The sequence below is a fragment of the Stenella coeruleoalba genome, assembly GCF_951394435.1.
Source record: "Stenella coeruleoalba genome assembly, chromosome: 3".
Classification (NCBI taxonomy): Eukaryota; Metazoa; Chordata; class Mammalia; order Artiodactyla; family Delphinidae; genus Stenella; species Stenella coeruleoalba.
In genome coordinates, this window is record NC_137148.1 from 160456312 (window position 1) to 160476399 (window position 20088).

A 20088-nucleotide genomic window follows, 5' to 3' on the forward strand; every position below is an offset into this window, starting at 1 on the left:
GTGAACTGGGGGGCTGCTCTGGTTTGTCTTGCCGCCTGCACCATGCTACCTGCTATCCTCTCTCCCTCAAAGGCCCATCCCAGAAAAAAGAGCAGAGAGGCAGCCTCCCTCCCCACTGTCCCCATCTGGACTAGGGGCACTGGTGGGGGTAGGGGTGACCCACAGACCTTGTGTTGTTGTTACTGGTATTATTTTTCTTGGTCTTTTTGGGAGGAAGTTCCTTGGCTTTGCTTTTCTTATTCTCCTCCACTTCCTCTTTCTTTTTGTGCTTTTCTTTTTTCTTCTCCTTTTTGTCTTTCTCCTTTTTCTTTGGTTTGTTCTGCTGGGGCTGTGAAAGGGCTGCAAGCTGCTCGTGCACGGCTTTGAGCTGTGGAGCAGACAAGCAAGACACACAATCCCGTCACCCTGGTCTCTGGCCCTCAGCTCCACGACCTGCCGTCTCACTAGATATCCAAAGTGCCCATGCCCACCCAGACCCTGAACTCCCAGGGTGGCCCAGTGTCCTCCTTGTCAGAGGAGCCACTCAAGCCCCATGACCATGCTGGTTCCAAGAAGAGGATCCCTAAAGAGGCTGGGCAAGGGTGCATAGACAGGGACTTCCCTGGTGGTCCAGTGGTTAAGACTCTGCGCTCCCAATGCAGGGGGCACAGGTTCATTCCCAGGTCAGGGAACTAGAGCCTGCACGTGGCAACTAAAAGAACCCACATGCCGCAACAAAGAACCCGCACTCAGCAACTAGACCCAGCGTAGCCAAATAAATAAATATTAAAAAAAAAAAAAAAAAGCGCATAGACACATGTGGGCACTAATGGCCTAATGGTCAGCTTGTAGAGAGAGGAACATCCTGGAAGCCCCAGAAGAGACGCACCATATGCTGACTCGGCCTCCTTCTTCCAGATACCAGAAGGATACAAAAGCCTCACCTCTGCCCAGGGAACAGCCACGTCACCCCATCTCCATACCCACAGTGTACATTTAAGTATGAACAATATGCACCTGACCTGGCACAAGGGGACCAGTGGGAATTCTGCTCATGCTGGAACTCATGCTGGGGCGGGGGGAGGTAGGGGGTGGCGGGGGGTTGTGGTTTGAAAATGGGGCTGCCTGTGTCCTCACCTGCTCCTGGAGCTCAGCCAGTCGTTGGGCTCGCTCCTCCTCGGAGTCATCAGTGGAGCTGTCACTGTCTGAGGAGCTATCGCTGCTGCTGTCACTGGATGAGGGCGGGGCCACAACCTTGGTGGGCGGTGGCACCGCTGGGGAGGACACAGCCACCACAGGCTCCTCGGGCTCATCTGGCATCTTGGCAAAGCGCATCTCGAACACATCCTGGAGGTGAGGGGTAGGGGGAAGCTGTGCCCATGAGGGCTGCTGGGTGCCCTGGGGGTGCCTGGACTGTGGCCCAGCGTCACACTATCCCTGGCTGCTGGGGGTGACTCAACAGGAAACAAAGAGGGCTGAGTCAATGGTGACCCCCTTCCTTATCACTAAGGCGAGGGGCTGGCAAGGGCCCCCTGATAACCCTTTCAACACTCCTCTTTCAAATCTCACTTTGGGGAGAAAGGTGCTCCCGACATGGCCTGGCACCGACTCCCTGGGAGACACAGCTGAGGTAAGGACAGGTGACTCACATCACAGGAGATAGCCAGCCCAATGAGGACATCAGTCTGGGGATCCTTGACAGATGGCAGGCCCGGACAGGACCCACAGAAAGAGTGCTCTGAGACTCCCATCAGGTTGATGCTCATTCAGTCAGCACATCTCAAGGGAGCCTTCCGGACGGTGGGCCGGGCACCAGGACACAACAGTGAACAGAACAGGGGTCTTACGGTTCACATTCCCATAGGGAGCGGGTGGGGTCTGCAGTTTTAGAGTTCCAGAGGGAACAAAGGTCCCAAGGTGGGAGTGTGCCCAGCACAGAGCCCACAGCCAGTGAGGAGATCAAGTCCTCGCTGTAGTGGGCACAACACTGAGCAGGGCCATGCCCCTGCCTAAGGCATCTCCAGGGTACACCAGAAATGTGAGAAAGTTATAGACGAGATATGGGATGCTGAGAATAGGCTATGGGAGACAGCCAGCCTTGTGAGGTGCAAGCAACGTGAGCAGAGACCCTGGGCTTACTGAGCATAGGATCCCACCCCAGGAGCTCCTGAGACCTGGTTTTCCAGTAGGATTTTGAAACCTGCTTTAAGCCTGGAATAAGTCAGTTAACACAGCAACTCACATAACAGAAGGGGGGCCTTCCTCAAGTGTGAATCCATGTTGGAGAGAGCAGCATGGCCCAGAAGGGCTGTGGGGTAGAGCTCCAAGGCTGGTATTTCAAACTTGAGTGTATCTGACAGAGCCCACCCTACAAGACTCTCCTGATGTCTCTGGAATGCAGCTTCAGGTTTCCCCGCCCCCAGGAAACTGGAAATGAGTGACCTGGGCAGCAGGGCAGGCATTCCACACAACTGTGGTACTGTCCCCTCCCCTCCAGACTACTCAGGTTCGGCCTCCTCCAAGGCAGGTTCTCCTCTCAGCAAGGTGCTGCCTGAACTCTGCTATCTGAGTGGTTTTCAGTTTAAGTACTAGAAAGGCAAAAACTTTCTAATTTAATCAGAAATAAATCATGGAGCAGATCTGAGAGCAACAGAGAAGACAAACAGGAGGGATGACCAGATACCATTATCACTCAAGCTGCCAGGGAGAGGGGGCCTTCAGACCAGGTGAGCAAGACCCTCTCTGCTCACAGTGCCCTGGATGTGGGCAGGCTCAGGTCCATGACTGACCCACATGAGCATCTGAAAGAGCCAGGCCTGCTCTTAGAGAAATGTGTCTAAGAAGGTGGTAGGGCATCAGGACCCCAAGAAGGGAGAAGGGTGGCAAGCAGGGCCAAGCACTTGGCGCTGCTGAGAGGTGACACTTTACCAAGTGGAAGCTATCTCGTGCCACTGGTCTGTGAACATAGCCCCCAACACCAGCTGCCAGACAGCTCTACCCTTACCACAAGGACATCCCTGTTCCTGACCCACAGGCTGTGACTGTTGTAGAAATGGGGGTGGCACCTGCCCTAAGCCCTCCTTCCCCTCCCTAGCTGCTTCTGGTCCCTGCCCTCCCAAAGCCCCAAGACCAAACAGCAAGGAGCATGAGACAAAAGCCAGGTGGGTTGCCTGCCTCCTGGCTGTGCCCAGCTGAATGACCCATCATCCTCCCACCTGCATCAGCCCAAGTGGGGGACATACTGGGAAACACACTCGGGCCTGTGTGCCAATGAGCTAAGGGCTGCTGCAGAAAACCTTCCCAAGTGGCTGAGACTTGCACCTGTTCTGTGGCAAACAAGAATGATGTACTCCCTGTCCTGAAGGGGTGAACACAAACAGTTGTACAGTGCCGTAAGTGCTAAGGTAGAAACAGCAAGGGGTGGCAAAGAGCCTTTGGGGAACTTGAGACCTAAGAATGAGAGGAGGACAATAGCTGTAGACACCCAGGAGGATGGTACAAAAGAAAGATCAAAGGGGCGTGGGGGCAGATAAGAGGATGGTAAAACCCGATGAGATGCACCCAGGGCAAGTATGTCATGAGGGAGGACGGTGACAGAAAGGAGCAGTGAACACCAACAACCAGCACCCACCAGGGGAGCAGGGGCTCAGGGCTCCTGCACCAGAGCTGGCAGTATATTCAGATGAACCCATCTACTCCGCCTGGTGTGACATTACCTCCACCCCACTCCAAGAATCTGAGCCATGTCGCAATTCTCAATATCAGAAAGAACACTGGTTTCAGAGAGTAAGTATCTCCTCTCGCTGGAATGTTGACCAGGGCCATCTACTCTGGGCTACATCAGATTCATGGAGGGAGCTCCCGCCTTCCCCTTTAGTGAAACAGAGATGCTCAGGTGCTGGGAGGTTGCAGTGTCCGAAGACTCCCAGGCAAATCAGCCTGCAGCTGAGCACAGGTGGAGACCCAAGGAGAAGGTGTTGCCCAGTCGGCCCCTCTTTGGCCATGCCTGGATACTGCTGTGAGGCTTAGCCATACCTGGGCAAAACGAGGGCACAGAGGTGGGGAGTACAATGTAGGCCATGGAGGCACACGAGGTGCCAGGTGGTGGGGATGCGGCCGTGAGTGAACACTCAGATACACAAACACACTCACACACACGCTTCACAAGCTTCCTACCTCTGGGATCTAATGCAGGACCCCAACACACTTTTCTCAGTTTAATTTTTTTCCTTGCCGTAAAAACAATTGCGTACCACCATGAATTTGCACTTTCTCTCAAAATAAAACTCTGGTAATCCACATAGGTGCAAAACTTCCTAAATTACTCCTCACTTCACAATAGAACAGAGGGTAGAGGACAGTACCACCAGCAGCTCTGGGCCCAGCAGCTAGGCTAGCAGCCCTCAGCTCAAGCCACACTCAGGCTCCCAAGGAAACCCTGAGCCCAGGGGCTCCTGACTATCTTTGTGACCACAGCTGCCAGGTGGCGGGATGTGGGTTTTCTAAAGGCCCAGAATTTACAGGCTGAAAGAGGAATATAAAGTGGATCATTTCCCGTAAAACTTTCTGGGTAAATCCCAGTCTTTTCGCACAGCCTAATTAAGAGACAGTAGATCCCAACACCTCTTACTGAGGCAAACAAGGGCTGGGATTTTGTTACTCCTCCCCAGTGGGTAATCTTGCCACCTAAACCATGCTGATCCTAGAAAGCTTCGAAAGAAAGAAGAAAACACAGCTCAAGATGCTACAAAATACAGGAACTGCCTTCTAGAGGAAAAGTCCACACAGGGGGCCTGCCACGTCAACTGGGCTGAATCAGGCACCCCCACCTGCCTCCTGGCATGTTACTTTCAACAGCGTGGAGACCCAACCTGCAAGGGACAAAGCAAGCTGGGGGCAGAGGCAGCCTCGTGCTGAGTGGCCCACTGCGCACTGCCCCCTCCCCCCACCTGAAGTGGACCCTCCTCGAGAGCAAGGACCTTGTCCCATCGTCATCCAGCCTGGTGTCTGGAGTCAATGTTTAGAAAAGAGGCTGCTTTGTGGCAAATATCTCAGTGCCCTTGCTATGAGCAAATCCCGTGTCTGGGCATGCTCATGCCACTCCCAGAAGGAAAAAAAAGCAAAAGAAACAAAAAAAAGCCTTAAAACAGGCACAAAAATTAGGAAGACGAAGAGCTAAAATATATCAGAGAATATCTTCTTTCTTCTTTTTAAATAAAGTCGCTCAAAATAGTGATCTTTGGTGCTGACAGAGAACTTGTTTTGGTTTAGCTGTTTGCATGAGGGCAAATAAAGGGCATGGGTATTAATCTGGGCAAATGCTATCCAAGTCCTCAGGGAGGAGAAGGGGAGAGAGAATGGGGAAAGGGGGTGGGTGTGCCTCCCTCCCTCTCTCCTCTCTCCTCTCTCCCTCCCTCCCCCCTCTCTCTGGGCACCACTGCCACCTAGTGGCTACATATGAGAATTGCAGAAAAGTTATAAACCCTGATCTGCTTCAAGGATGGGAAATGCAAAAGTAAATACTGAAAAAGGAAGCTTTGTGAAGAAAGCAGACAACATAGCACTGAATTAAAGAGAGTCCCCCTTCCAAAAACATAAAACAGAACTAAACAAAAAACCTCAGATAAAATAAAAAACTAATAAACAGCCAGTAGAAATACAAACCTTCAAGTCTGAGTGTGTGTTTAACGATAGCCAGATCCATGCTAGTAAGTTTTTTTTTTTTTTTAAACACCTAGAGTTTCAGAGCACTAAAGGCTAACCCAGACAGGCTGCAGTGAAAGAACAAAGAGGACCATGCCTTGGCTCCAACATGATGACATAGGAGACACTATGCTGGTGAATGCATGACAACGTGTGGAGTTAACAGAGCTGGAAGGCAGGTGGGCAAGCAGGGCTCAGGTGACCTCTGATAGACACCAACCCACAGGTCACTAAAGGCCTTTTGCAAGCCTTGCTTCTGGAAGCATTTCACAGATGGCTGAGAAAGCCTGGTTTGAGAAAGGCCCACCCAGGTGCCAGGAGAGGACCTGGTGCAGGATGTGCAGACTGGACCTGTACCTTGTGACAGCAGGTGGCTCAGCCCACAGTCTGCTTTGACCCTGAAAGCAAAAGTGCAACGTGGGACCTTGGGGAGAAGAGGCTGGGAATTTTTATTATGTGTAATTTCAAATAATAATAAAACAGATTATAACAGTACTAAATATCGACTTTTTTCTCCATAATTTTTAACTCCTCATTGTTCTACCCAAATATATGTCTCTGTTTAAATTTGGGTATATGCTTTTCCTTTTTTTTTTAAATAGAAAAAAGTGGAGTTAGTTCACATATTTATGCTGTAATCTGCCCCTCCCTTCCACCCATGTGTGCACTCCACAGCGTACATCACCCAGAATCAACTTGAAGGGGTTACGAATCCCACCCATTAGTGCATCATGGCCACACAGAACATCTAGAAGCAGCCGCCCTGGAGCGGGAAGGCAAACAAAGGCTTTCAAGGCTCTGGTGAAGAAATGCCCACAGTTGGGCAGTTACTTCAGCTCAGAACTGTGACAAACTGTCTACCTGGCAAGAGTGTCCCTCGCCGACTTGAGACAGGTCTGTTTTGGAGAAGAGGTTGGGCCATGCACAGGACACGCACTCTTCCAGCCAAGGGCAACCGAATGCAGGGGGGTGGGGGGTTTTCAGTGGAACACCCCAAAATCCAAAATGCCCAAGACCATAACCAACCACCCTGCTTTAATTATAAGGAAATAATCCTAATGTAAAATTTATGTGTTATCCTGACTTTAGTCCACTCTTCCAAAGCAACATGGCATTATACCAAAGCAAGTGACAAAATCTGCCAAGGCCCATAGTGGCCTGGCCCACCCAGGACCCCAGCCAGCCTGCTCCTCTGCAGGATCCCACACCCAGAGCTCCCCCAGAGCCTCACCTGGAGCTTGCGGGCCATGGCCACCACCTCATGGTCAGGAGGGTTGTATTTGTAGCAGTTGGAGAACATCAATCGGACATCGGCACCAAATTCCTGAGCATCACGGTACTCACGGGCCTCCAGTTTAGACTAGAAAGACAGGACGGGTCCTGGTTAGCCATGGCTGCCCCTACTCCAATGGGGAGGTGGCAGCAAGGAGGGCTGCCTGTAGGAAGGAGCAAGTCAACTTCTCAATGGCTCTGGGTTTAACCCAGACCATAGTGGGGAGAGGTTATCACCCCAGTTCTCAGCACCAGGTGGACAAGGAGATACTCCAACACCAAGTCTCAGGGCGAGGAACTGCCCTGCTAGCATCCAAACCCACCCACTGTGCCTGGCTAAAAGGCAAGTGGACAGAGAAGCCACAGAGGTACTGCTTAAGCCAGAACTGCAAAGGGAGGGCTGGGCCCAGTTCTGACTTGGCCTGTACTTGTCCTGGTGACATCGGACAGGGCTGGTCAAAAGGAACACAGCAATGTCCCCTGCTCTGCCCATCCCACGTTTGGGCAGGCTTACTCCACTCTCAGAAGGAAAAAAGTGCCAAAAGGCTTAAAATAAACAAAACCAAAAAGGCCTCAGAATACTACAGTGAAAATGCCAGCACTTGTGTGCCCTTTACTAAGAGACACCAAGGCCTTCTTCAAGACATAGAGCCTGGCAAAGTCACCACTCCCCAAACTCTCCAGGAGCATCTACCGAGTGAAGGTATCTATGGGCACTGGGCCTCAAGGCCACAAAAGGGCTCATCTCCAGATGAGGGAAAGGGCAGCATTGCTGTCTGTGACCAAAATGACCACATGATCTCAGATGATGTCCCCATAATCTCCAGCAGGGGGCACTGGGCTTCCCTGGGCTGGTGAGAAGAGCCTAGACAGCTAGTAAGACTGGGCCCTCCTCTTGGACAGGCCTCAGAGGTGCTGGCCTTCCTTGTCCCGGGGAGCCCGTTCCCCAGCTCCAGGGGCACACCCACTAACCTTGATCGTGCTCATGTCCATGGGGTGCTTGATGATGTCACAGTAGTCATGCAGGCCCAGCGCCTCCACGTCCACGGGCTTGTAGAAAGGCCAGGCGTAAGCTGCGTGCTTCTTGGCAAACATCTCCTTGAGAATGCCACTACAGCACTTGAGCTGCTCTGAGACCTTGCTGCTTTTATCTGGCGCTGGGTGCTGCTGCGAGTCGGGAACATCCTTCTTCGGAGGCTTAACAGGCCGGCTGCTCTCCCGCCGGGGGCCCACCAGCTTGGTGGTCTTGGGCTCCGGGGGCAGTGAGGGTGGCTCGTGAATGGGGTCGATGGTGGTGGGGGTGGTGGTGTCCGCTTTCCTCTTAACCCCCTTCTTTGTCTGCCGAGAGCACAGGCGCGATAGGCACGGTCAGAGGCAGCGGCCGGCACAGCGGGCCCTCAGGGTCACTCCTGAAGCCAGGTCCTTTCTAGGGTCTCAACACTCACAGGGAACAGGGCCCAAAGGTAAATTCCACAGGTGAAGGACTGAAGACAGGGAAACCCTGTCCCACCACTCTGTTCTGCAGCTGGGACAGGACCCTGCCAGTGGCAGGAGAAAGCACACAACTAAGTGTGGGATCTGCTCACCAGAGGCCAAAGAGACTTTTGAAAGCAGTTTCCTACATGCCAGGGACCTCTCCCACAGCCAACCTCTGTCACTCTGGCCACCCATGGGAGGCACATTTCAGAGACTATTTAGACAGCATCTGCAAATATGCAGTCTAAATTAGAAATGGGAAGGGGGGCAGCAACCCCCTGGGAGGTGTTACACAATTATGGGATCTGTGGGTCAGCAAGACAACAGCTTTTAGGCTGTGCTGATTTAAACACAGCTTGATCCCCCCAGGTCCTAACTACCCACAAGTGCCCTGGGAGCCAGAAGCATCAGCAAGGATAGGTGACTGTCTTCTGTAAGCCTCACTATAATGGAGTGGAAGGGGAGGCAAGGGTCATCTAGCTGAGGTGACCGGAGTCAGCCAGTGGTCAGGCTAGGCCACACACACGCACAGGACGCTCACCTTCACAGGCTGTGGGGTGGCCGCGATGATGGGCGGGTGGCTCTGCACAGGCTGGGGGGCTGGTGCGGGCGGGGGCAGTGGCTGGGGGGGCACCGGTGGGGGCGTCTGCAGTGGCTGGGGAGGTACCACTGTCATGACAGGGGTCTGGACGATGAGGTCTGGGGTGACAGCGGGGAAGGGGTGAGGTGTGGCCTGCACGGGTGGAGGATTCTGCTGAGGGGTCTGGGTCTGCGGAGGAGTCGATGCTTGCGTTGTGTTTGGTACCGTAGAGACGCCAGGTTTTGCTGTCCCTACCAATCATAAAAGGGACAGGTGGTTAGATGCCATGTCTGCATGCCGGCTGACCTTGTGGGGACACTGCCACACGTGGCAAGCACACATCGGCGTGGGCATGGCACACAGTGTCTCTGTAACTATTTGTCTAAGAGACCAGCCTAAATACCTTGGACCTCAGCCAAATCTGTCCACCTGTCCCAGGGGGCTCTGAGAGCAGTGGCACACCACATTCCACACTTCCTGGGGTGTCCTGGCTCCAAGTCCTGACTTGGGGACTCAGGCACAGAGACCCCTTCACGAGCATGAAGGCTTGAGCCAAAGGCACAGGAAACACACGCTGAGAGTCAGCACCAGGACAGTGACAACAAAAAAATGCTCCTTGGTGCTTTCAGGCAGAGCTGTCCTCATTCCCAGAAACACTGCCTTCTGAGTAAGCATTTCTGGCAGGGGGACGGAATCGGCAGCGCTGGCCAAGGTTTCTGGAAATTGGCTACCCCCACCTCTCTGAATCACAGGGGGAGGCTGGACGGCTGCTGCCCTTCATGACCGGCTCAGACTGCCTCCCTGCAGTTGTGTGGGTGAGCCGAAACACACGAGGCCCTACATCCACCCCATGTAAAGACCAAACCCCTTGTCCCAGGAAGGGAGGATGGGGCTCCTTGGTCGTAAGGATACTGGACGCCTCTGGGCAGGTTCCATGGCTAAGGGGTGACCCTCAAGACCAGCTCTCCTTGGCTACCCCTCAGCACTACAGGGGATCTAGCCAACCCCCTCTGCTCCCATGAAGCCACCACTTCCACGTGGGATAGGAAGTCACGTGAAAGCCCACTCCTTAGAGAAGCAAACAACTCACAGCACAGGCTACCTTGCAAACATCACCTTTCTGCAGCAAGGAGCTGCGGATGGCAAGATGCAGAAGGCAGCTGTTTAAACTTTTCCTAGACAGAAACATTTCATGAGTAGGCTACTCCCTACCAGCTGGCCTTCGGAATCCCGTGTCAGGCTTGGGGGCAGGGGTAGGTGCTAAGATAGACAAAGAGGGCTTGACTTCAGAAGACTATCAAATAGCAGACATGGCTCCAACACAAGTGTATTAATAAATAATTCAAATAACAAACCTTAAGGCTCTAGGACTGGAATATTAATTAAAACTGCCCTTGATCAGGTTAATTTATCTAAAATGAAAAACAAAGACTGACTATAGCACTGGTGGGATGAAGAATTCAAATAATTTAAAAATGCTTTGAAAAAGTTGTACTTTCTTTTTAACTGAAGTCCATCAAAAAAGGCTAGGCTCAATTTTTCCTACTTTGCTGGAGGGTCACATGGTCATATGACCCTCTGGGCTGGTTCCCCTGATGAACCTGGCCTCACCATACCCAAACAGCAACAAGGCAGGGAGTGTATAATATAGTTGTCTTCCCACCACTCCCAGTCTCCCAGTGAAATTGGAGAAGGCTGGCAAAGACTAGGGAGAAATAAAGCCAATTTCCCTGCTTTACTGTTCCCCAGTATAGCCCCAAAGCAGCTCACTGGGGCTTGTGGAAATGCCCATTTCACACTGCTTTATGGGTCCCCACTTTGCCACAGGCTATTTCAGTGTGAAGCTAATAGTGCTGGGGACACGGAAGGTACCCTACCTGCTTCTTTCCTCCCACGTCCTCTTCCTTTTGCCTGGACTATCATGATCTCAGTTTCTTCAGTGGGCAGTTCGTTGATTTTTTGCAAGAAGAGCTTCTCCAGAGCTTCTGCCATTAAGACTATGTCATCTCCAGGCTAAAAGAGGAGACACATGTGGTGAGGGTTGGAAAGCCCTCCCCACCTTTCTAGACAGAACAAGAGCTCCCCACCCTATGCCCCAAAGTGTGGAGCATCATATTCAGGGTCCTTCCCCAATCTAAACCCTAAAGGGTCAAAACATAGCTATCCTAACTGGCATCATGGAAGCTTCATATGCCTGCAGGTCTGCTGCCTCTCTAGTCTTTTAACCTCTGGCTTGAGAAACCATCCCAATGCCTTAAGTATCTATCAAGCACTGCCAATCACACACAGGGGCCCTCCTTGCACTAGAGCCTAATTATGTCCTTCGACATAATGCAACTTCACTAGAATTATTTGAATTACACAGGATTTCTTGCCATAGATACATGAACAGGGCTCCAATAATGTTCCCTAGTATATCGCCAAAGCAGCTCACTGGGGCTTGGGGAAATGTCTACTTCACACTGCCTTATGGGTCCCCACTCTGCCACATGCTGTTCCCACTCAGCTCTAAATGGAGAACCTCATCTGTCCACATTTCCCTTAAACCTAGTGGTGAGAGCTGAGACTTTAAACAAATGATCTGGCTTCAAGGCACAATCGAGCTGAATGGTTTGGCTACTGGGTTAAGTGATATTTATGTCTACATGTAAGACCCTGTAAGGGAACACTTGATTCTATGGCCATTAGCTATCAATGGTCATGTCCACAGTTCCAGATGCGGCGGGTGGGCCCCACTGTACCCTCTCTCATATTTAGGTTTCTGTTTGAGCACACCTTTGTACAACTATATCTTGGTAGGTTCCTTCCTGACAATTTGTGTCATCCAAACAGACTTTTTAATGCGTCGTCACTGTCCTTTTCACACCTTCTCTACTAGACATGCTCAAGAACCAAAGTCCCAAGGGTATCAGAAGCACACGCTTCCAGCTAACAAGGACAGCTTAGAAACATGACCAAAATGTTTTTGGCCTCAAAAGAAACACACCCAGTCACAGGCAAAACCAGCGGTCCCATTTACCTCTGTCGCCAATGGTCTCCTCTCGTTGGACTCTGATCCCACCTGCACCCAGCACCCCTGCCCAATGGGTTCCAGACATGCCCACCTCCTCCTTTACCTTCTCCTTCTCTATCAGCCCCCACATCTCACCTTGTTGTAGATGTAACAATTTGTAAACATAGTGTTGAAGTCCTGGATACATTCCTGAGCATTCCAGTAATAGTTGTTTTCCAAGCGCTTCTTTATTGTTCCCATATCCATAGGTGTTTTAATGATCTTATAGTAATCCTGGAGAGCAGAGAGAGCAAAAGGCCAATGTCACCTCTGCAGCCATGCAGTACTCACAGGTGGGCCTGCAGATGTCACTCCAGGTCACTCTACAGACATGCAGACCTAAGCTCTTCCATGGTATCAGTGAGCCATCTCATGGGGACCCCAAGATAAAGTGGATCAGGGAAGGATTACTAAAAGCTGGGTGGCAATTTAGAGAAAAAATGTGCAAGTTTGCCAACTGTCCTGTCTGGGAACAGGCTACTCTGTCTTAACTGAGATCTATGTTTTCCTCTATTTTTTTTGATGTTAAAATATCCTTTCATTTTTAGTAAGTAATGCGGAAAGCATACAACCTTTAAAAAAAAGTGGTTCTTATCTGGTAAAATAACCCATGGTAATTTCTACTTTCTCCCTGCTTCAAATTTTCCACATCAATAAAATGCAAAATCCTACAGAACCAGCATTCAAGCCCACCCATAACAACTGGATCCCTTGCTTCCTGTCACACTAAAGAACCAAGGAGCAAAAGCCTCTACCTTCAGTTCATCGCACTTCCATTTCTTTTACCTGCAGTCTACCACTAAGGATCCACTAGTATCTGGATACAGTTCAACAACTAACCAGGTTAAGTGCCAGATGAGGAATCAAATGGACTGCCCTCACAATCCTTAGTAAAAACAAAACAAAAAACACCACACAATCCTCCCTGCCCCCTGCCCCCCGACCCCCCACCCGGCAGCAGACCCACTCCTCAAACCTTCAGATCTTACTCTACAAGTGCTAAACAGAAGAAGCCAGACGTCAGGTGTAGATGTCCTAAAGCCCTTCAAATCAAACTCTCTTCTACCATCATAACTTTTTCTAAATCTAAACCTACTCTAAAACCAAACGCTTATTTTTAAAATCAACCACAGGAAGAATTTGGGGACAGATCAGGCAGTGCTCAGGTTTCCAGGTGGAAGGACCACAGAGAGCCAGGCAAGAAGAGGGACCTGCATACAGCCAGTCGGCCCCACTGAGAACCACATTCTCTGAAGCTCCCACAATTAGACTCAGGTGAAGTTATCAGAACCAAGTCCAAGGGGAAGCCTGACAGCAGAGGGGCAGGCCTATGCTTTAGCAAGCACCAAGGTCCTGCCCAGGAACAGTGGTGGACAATACTGAAAAGGTGAGCAAGCGGTGTGAGGTTCTGAGTTGCTCTGACAATCATGAGAAAGGAACAGAAGCCACTGGCATACACATAGGGCTGGCGAAGATCACAGCCCTGCCCAGCCGCAAGGGGCGACTGAACCAGACTTTCTACGTTACATTTGCTCTGACCACCTTTCCCAAGAGAACCAAGTCCAAATATATCTGCCCCAGGGAAAATTTAGATTTTATTCCACGGCCAAAGGTCTACTTAGAATGGTGTCAGGTGCTTGAATTGGCCTCAGTGTGTCAAAAGTGGTTCAAGGCCCAACAGGATAGCGGTTGAGGACAAAGTAGGAAGGAGGAGGTGAGACGATGACAAAAGAGGATGGGGGCTGGGAAGACTGAAAGGGAGACAGGGGTTTAGGGGCATGACAATCCAATTGTACATGTGTTCTGAATGAAAGAGGCACAAGCATTCTAATAAGAAGCCCAGCAAGGAACAGGGGCCAAAACACAGGTAAAGATCTGGAAGGCATCAGAAAACAGAAAAAGAATGAACCCTTTTTTGAAGTGGCCCTATTAATATTTCCTGGAGAAGGGGGTGTCCCTGGAAAACTGGGCATTAGTATGACATTGCTCCCAGCCAAACAGCCCTGCCCCACCCCTCAGGGTTAGCCCCTAGCTCTCCCTCTCTTCTTCCTACATCAGAGCTGCTGAGGGTGACATCTAGTCACACTGTGGCCCCTGGGGAGCCTGGCCTCCACTTCAGAGAATGACCTCAAACTCCCAAACCCCTTGGCCTAACAGACTACCCACCCGTGTCTGTCCTGCTGGCTGGGATGCTGTCTTCTCAGGATCTCAAGCCCCCCAGTTCCCCTTAGTTTTCACCCTCTCAGCTCTCCTTGCCTCTGCACCCTCTGCATCTTCCTGTAACAAACCAACCCCTCCTCCATCTGGCCCTGCCGCGCTTTCCCTTCAAAGCCAAGTTTCTTGAAATGATGGCTTCACATCCTCACCTTCTTATTCACACCGTCGCGAATCTGGTTTCTACTTCTGCGTCACATCTTCCTAAGGTCACCAATGCCCTCCTAAAGGCCAACAGTAGGGTCAGGTCGGAATCCTCATCTGTTTGACCTCCCTGTAGTCTCTGACGTAGAAACTTGGGGGTCTGCTCTCTGCGGTTTATTCTCCTGGCCTCCCGCCTCCCTCCAGTGCTATAAGAGCTGTGGGCCCCCCTTGGATTCCAACCCCCAGCTCCTTCTCTCCCCATTCTTTGCATTTGCTCTGGGAAGGTCACCTCACCTGTGGACCCTGCAGGGCCCAGCCCATTAGCCCAGCTAGAAACTGGTACAGCAAGCTCTCCCAAGAGACTCCCCGCAGTGACGGGCTCGCTGCCTCTACTCCTGATTGTGGTCAATGATGAGAGTGACCTCTGAAGTGCAGATTTGGTGAGGACCCTTCTTTTGTTCCCATACCCTTTCCTCAGTTGGTTCGTGACCCAGACCTGCAGCTCCCCCTCCTGACTCTCTTCCCCTGAGTGCATATGATGGGTATTCAATGGACAGAGAGTACCGGCCAGCTGTTACAGACATAGCAACTTTCAAGCAAGGAGAAGGTCACACTGGTGTGTCCCTCCTTCTTGAAACCGGACGCCTGGCAGAGGCTGAGGATCCTATACCCATGCAGCTCTAACTCGTAAACCCACGTCTGGGTCAACTGTAACAATCATCTGATTCCAATTCCCTCGCCCAGGTCAGTGTGTGGGATTTGGCAAACAGCAGAGGGCAATTTAAAGACAATTAGTCATTGATGCTTTGAAGAAAGGAAAAAATTAACACATTTATCCTGTTTGCTCCCGAGGTTCAGTTAAAGGTACAAGCTGAGTTTCCAGAAACATTTGCTAGGAATGTGGGCAAATGGAAAGCTCTCAAAGGAAAAAGGAGAGGAACAGGGGTACAAAAGAACAAAGGCAAGTGCAGCATGGCCACAACAAGGCGGGCAGGTGTGAGGGGGTGTGCAGAGGCAGCCAGAGGCAAAGCTGCACCCATACTCCCTCTCTCCATCCAGGCCACCTCCATGTACTTGGCTCCCTGGGAGTTATTCTACTACCTTTCCCTGCCCTGTGCTCTGGGTGATGACGACAGCACCAGTACCAGAAGAGGTACTGCAGCAAGCCAGTCCCTCTCACAATCTGACCAACCACGTCTGCTGAACCTACTGGGCCAAGCGAGCTGACCACATCTGAGGAGGGAGGGCCCGGACCACCAAGTGACCCCACTTTAGCTCCCTATGGAATTGAAAGGCAAGCTGCAAGCAGCCCTCTACCCGTTTCAACATCTCTACAGAATATTTCCCAGAATGCTAGTATCAAAGAAACCAGTTATTATTTAGGCCAATGAGCACGTTTTCTCTCCTTCCCCACTTCCATTCATCAGGACTGCTGAAAGCACTCAGTCAAGGGCCTCGTGCGTGCTGGAGTTCAGAGCTGGACCTCGCGCTTTTCACAATGACTCCAAAGGCATCTCCACCCTCCCGTAAGTCCACCCTCACCAGGAGCAACACAGGAGGAGACCTGAGGACGGCAGCCCCGGACCCTGCCCAAGTTACTCACAGGGAGGTTTAGCTTGACGGCATCCACAGGCTGCTGGAAAGGCCACGCAAACTGGTGTTTCCATAGTGTCTTGAGCACCACTTTGAGCAGATATTGCAGTTGGTTGGTCTGCCTCTTGGGCTTGTTGGGGTTGGAAGTCTCCGGGGGAGGGGGGTTGGTGCTGGCTGTGTTGGCTTGCTGGGGTTGGGCCTGGGCCTGCGTTGTAGACATTTGGGTAGTTTCTAGTCCATCCCCCATTACTGGCAGATTTCTCAATCTCGTCCCAGGGCCGCTCTCCGCAGACATGCTACTGATCCCATCACATTCTTCACTGGGCACTCTACAAGGGAAGAGAAAAGCTACCATCAGAGACCAGGCAGCAGATGGGTGCCACTCACAATGACACATCCCCCAGGGCTGTGGCCTCCAAAGGCTGAGCTCCTCTGGTGAAGACTGATCAGGTTGGCTGGGGAGACACTCCATGCACTGACTAAAAGGGCCCCAGTGAGTGTGCTCCTCAAAGATTCATCATCCAGTAGGGAAGAGAGATCAGGTACCAACTCCGAGGGCCGGGACATGGAGTCTAGAATCAACCAGGAGCTGGAAGGGTCTGTGGGAGCTATGGAGTTCACAGGGAAGTGGGTACAATATGCGACAAACCAAGTTTTCACATCTGAGAGCTTTTACGGGACACTGTGTATGAGAGAGGATGATTTGCAAGCCCCAAATCATGTCGTTTTCATTAAAATTCTTATTTGTATTTGTGGTTCATGAAGCATCTAGCCAAGTGAGTAATTCCACTTGGTGAGTGGGGGCCAGGCAGGACGGAGCAGGAAGGCCAGGCTGCCCACTCCTGACTAGCCCACGCAGTCCACTGCTGAGTGCTCACGCTTATGAAGAACGTTTTCTTGGTAACTTAAATAATATGTTTGCTGATTACAGAAATACCACAAGGTAACTGTGGTAACATAAAAATGAATCCATACTTGACCTACTGTTCTATTAACCAGCTTTTCAAAGCTTATTTATAAAGGTGTAGAGGGGCACCTCCTGTGATCCGCTAGGGGCTTGGGGGTGGCACATGAGCGTCCCCCCTCCATCAGTGCCTCATTAGCACTCTGTCCTGTGCACTGCCCTCAACAACACCTGCTTCAAGACACACCATGATCATCACTGCAAGGGCGACTTTGTGCACCTGTCCAGTTATTCTAACAGGACAACCACAGGGCAGTGGGTTCATGTTTTTAATGTCAAACTGTCCCTCAGAAACACATTAACCCAGTGGTCCCCAACCTTTTTGGCACCAGGGACTGGTTTCGTGGAAGACAATTTTTCCACGGAAGGCGGGGTGGGGGTGGGGGCTGGGGATATGGTTCAGGTGGTAATGTGAGAGATGGGGAGAAACAGATGAAGCTTCACTTGCTGGCCCGCCGCTCACCTCTTGCTGTGCAACCCGGTTCCTAACAGCCCGCGGACTGATGCTGGGGGTTGGGGACCCCTGCACTAACTCACCCCTTACTCAGAATGTCGAGTTTCTTCACTCTATTAATGAGAAGAAACATCTGCTCAAAAGTACTGATCATCTGCACTTTTTGTGCACTATTTTTCCGACACCTTTCTGAGGGCAAGAAAAAGGAATGATCAGTCCCTGCAGGAAGAAAGACTGAAAGTAAGCTAGGAGCTGCCTGCATGTAATGAGCAACTCCAGTAATAAACCTAGGAGTTCAGTGAGGGTAAGAAAACCTCTGTGGCTGACGAAGTCAGGCAAGGGCTTAGGAAAAGAGGGAAGATTTTTAGGACCACAGGAGCTGGTAGGCAGAGGGCACAAGAAAAAACACAGCAAGCTGGCTGTCTCTGTCACAGCTTTCTTTCTGGAACACACTTAGCACATACTAGGCACTCTAGTTGCTGATGAATTACTTTACAATTCAGTCCAAGTGTAATTTGAAACAAGGTTCTCACAGTGGTTTCTGTAAATGCAGTTCCAGCAAATTACCGAATTTTAAAGCACAAGGGAGAACTTGCTATGTAAAAGCAACTCAGTGGTGAGTTCATCATGGGGGGCTGTGGAGAGCTGGACCTCTTGGCCCGAGGCCTGACAAAACTGACATGGCCAAGGAGATCGCTTTCCTTCCAGGGTGCTCTGGTTGATTACAGGTCTAGCTATCAAATGGCCAGAGAGCACACATGAAGAGAGTGCTGCCCTAAGGAAAACGCTGCCGCAGGGCGGGAACCTGTGCAGGAGCAGCCCATGGCCACTGCATGCAAAAGACTCTGGATCTCAGCAATTGTCCAGTGCTGGAGGAAGGGCGTGTTACAGCAGTGTGAGTTAGGTGTCTAGATGTGGTCTTGCATCTGATGCTAAACTTAACTATTTAATGATGTCCAACTGCTTTCAAGATGCCAGCAAGAATTTAGAGTTTACGCCCTCCCAGGTAACTCCCAAGACCCAAGAGGGAAGGGACAGCTCCTATGACAACTTCTAAGTTTTCTACACGGAGAACACCAGCCCAGGAAGAACACTTACAGGAAGGAGGGTTTGTAGGTGCAAAGCCGATCCCTGGTACCTCTCTTGCACACACGGTGCTAGAGATGGGGAAGGGACACCCAAAGCTAAAACCAAATGGGCATCTGGCATAAGAATGTGATGGGGACTGGAGGTGGAGACTGGCTGGCCAGCAGCCTGTGAAAGCATCCCTGAAGCCAAGAGAGCAGTGTGCTAGGAGTTCAGGACCACGAAGGGACATTTCCCGAAGCAACTTAATTTGATGATGGGTTGATGAAACTTTGCAATAGCACAACAACCTCGAAGGAGCACTGTGGACTACAATAGTTTCCAAAGGCAGACATGACTGGATAGGCCTGCTTCAGGCTCTGGGGATACAAGGCACTTTCCTTTTCCCATCAGGGGTACTTCTGGTATAAGTATGGCCAGAACTAAGCACCATGTGGTCCTGGGAAGAAGTGTCATGCAATGAATCAAGGTGGGACAGAGGGGATGGAGGTGCTACTGGTGGAAGGGAGGTACATGAAGTGCACCTGGCTGGGAGCTTGGAAAGGACAGGGTGGATCCTGGAGCCCTGACTTGAGTAAACATACCCCAAAGAAAGCAGGATGAGGCCACATACAGATCCAGGGAGAGGGAGCATCCAAAGGCTGGGATAAGGTGTAGAATCATCAGAAAGGGCTTGCTCAGAGAAGAGAACAGAGGGAAGAGAGAACAAGGGGCTAGGCTGAATCACTCGACACTGAGTGTAATGTGGGAGGAAGGGAGGAATCTGGCTGAGAGCATGTCACTGCTGACCTAAGGCAGGATGTGAGGGTAGCCTAAGGAGGCGACAGAAGGAGGCAGTACCTGGAAGCTGCGTTTGGCTGTGCATGGAGCTTTGCAGACAAAAATCATGCCTTCATTCCTAAAGTGACTGGGCAAGGAAAAGAGAAAAGATTTCTCCAAGTTATGAGGTTTAGTTGATAAAGAGTGGGACCTCAATCTCAGAGAAGCAGTGTCTACAGCCACCTGCAGAGTGACATGCTAGGGCTCAGGTGGGGCCATAGGAGGGTTCACAGAACCGTGTCCCTGAAGCCACCAGGGAAGCACAGACTGCCTTTAGGTAGATGGCATTTAATTACTTACTCCCCTCTTTTCATTTCTTTTTATTCTCCTTCCAGCATTGACAAGGAAAGTCCCTGTTTGTGCCAGTGTGAAAGGTTGGGCTCAGAGGTGTCAGCAGACGATACTATTATTTGGATGGAATTTAACATCACTGTTTTGTTCTCGTGGTTTTGTTTTGTTTTTTTTTTTTTTGCAGTACGTGGGCCTCTCACTGTTGTGGCCTCTCCCGCTGCGGAGCACAGGCTCCAGACACGCAGGCCCAGTGGCCATGGCTCACGGGCCCACACACTCCGCGGCATGTGGGATCCTCCCGGACCGGGGCATGAACCCGTGTCCCCTGCATCGGCAGGCGGACTCTCAACCACTGCGCCACCCAGGAAGCCCTGTTCTCGTGGTTTTAATTTTACTGATATCTATGTGTGGCTCCTGATTTAGCTTCCTTTCAAAATAAAGGTACTATAAACAAAACAGTA

At 51.1% G+C, this 20088-nt stretch overlaps 1 protein-coding gene across 4 annotated transcripts in view; it reads right to left on the bottom strand.

Moving 5' to 3' along the window:
- The window catches only part of BRD4 (bromodomain containing 4), a 54286-nt gene that overhangs the window by 19250 nt on the left and 14948 nt on the right, over positions 1-20088 (bottom strand). For 3 of the 4 annotated variants that reach the window (XM_079918851.1, XM_079918852.1, XM_079918853.1), the window contains exons 2-9: positions 16024-16342; positions 12159-12296; positions 10888-11023; positions 8972-9261; positions 7927-8292; positions 6914-7042; positions 1117-1326; positions 168-367 (exon numbers count right to left, since the gene is read on the bottom strand). In XM_079918851.1, the coding sequence (XP_079774977.1) occupies positions 168-367; positions 1117-1326; positions 6914-7042; positions 7927-8292; positions 8972-9261; positions 10888-11023; positions 12159-12296; positions 16024-16342 (1788 nt within the window). Of the gene's footprint in view, positions 1-167; positions 368-1116; positions 1327-6913; positions 7043-7926; positions 8293-8971; positions 9262-10887; positions 11024-12158; positions 12297-14428; positions 14501-16023; positions 16343-20088 lie in introns of those variants that run through there. The other variant, XM_079918854.1, reaches the window with a different exon arrangement.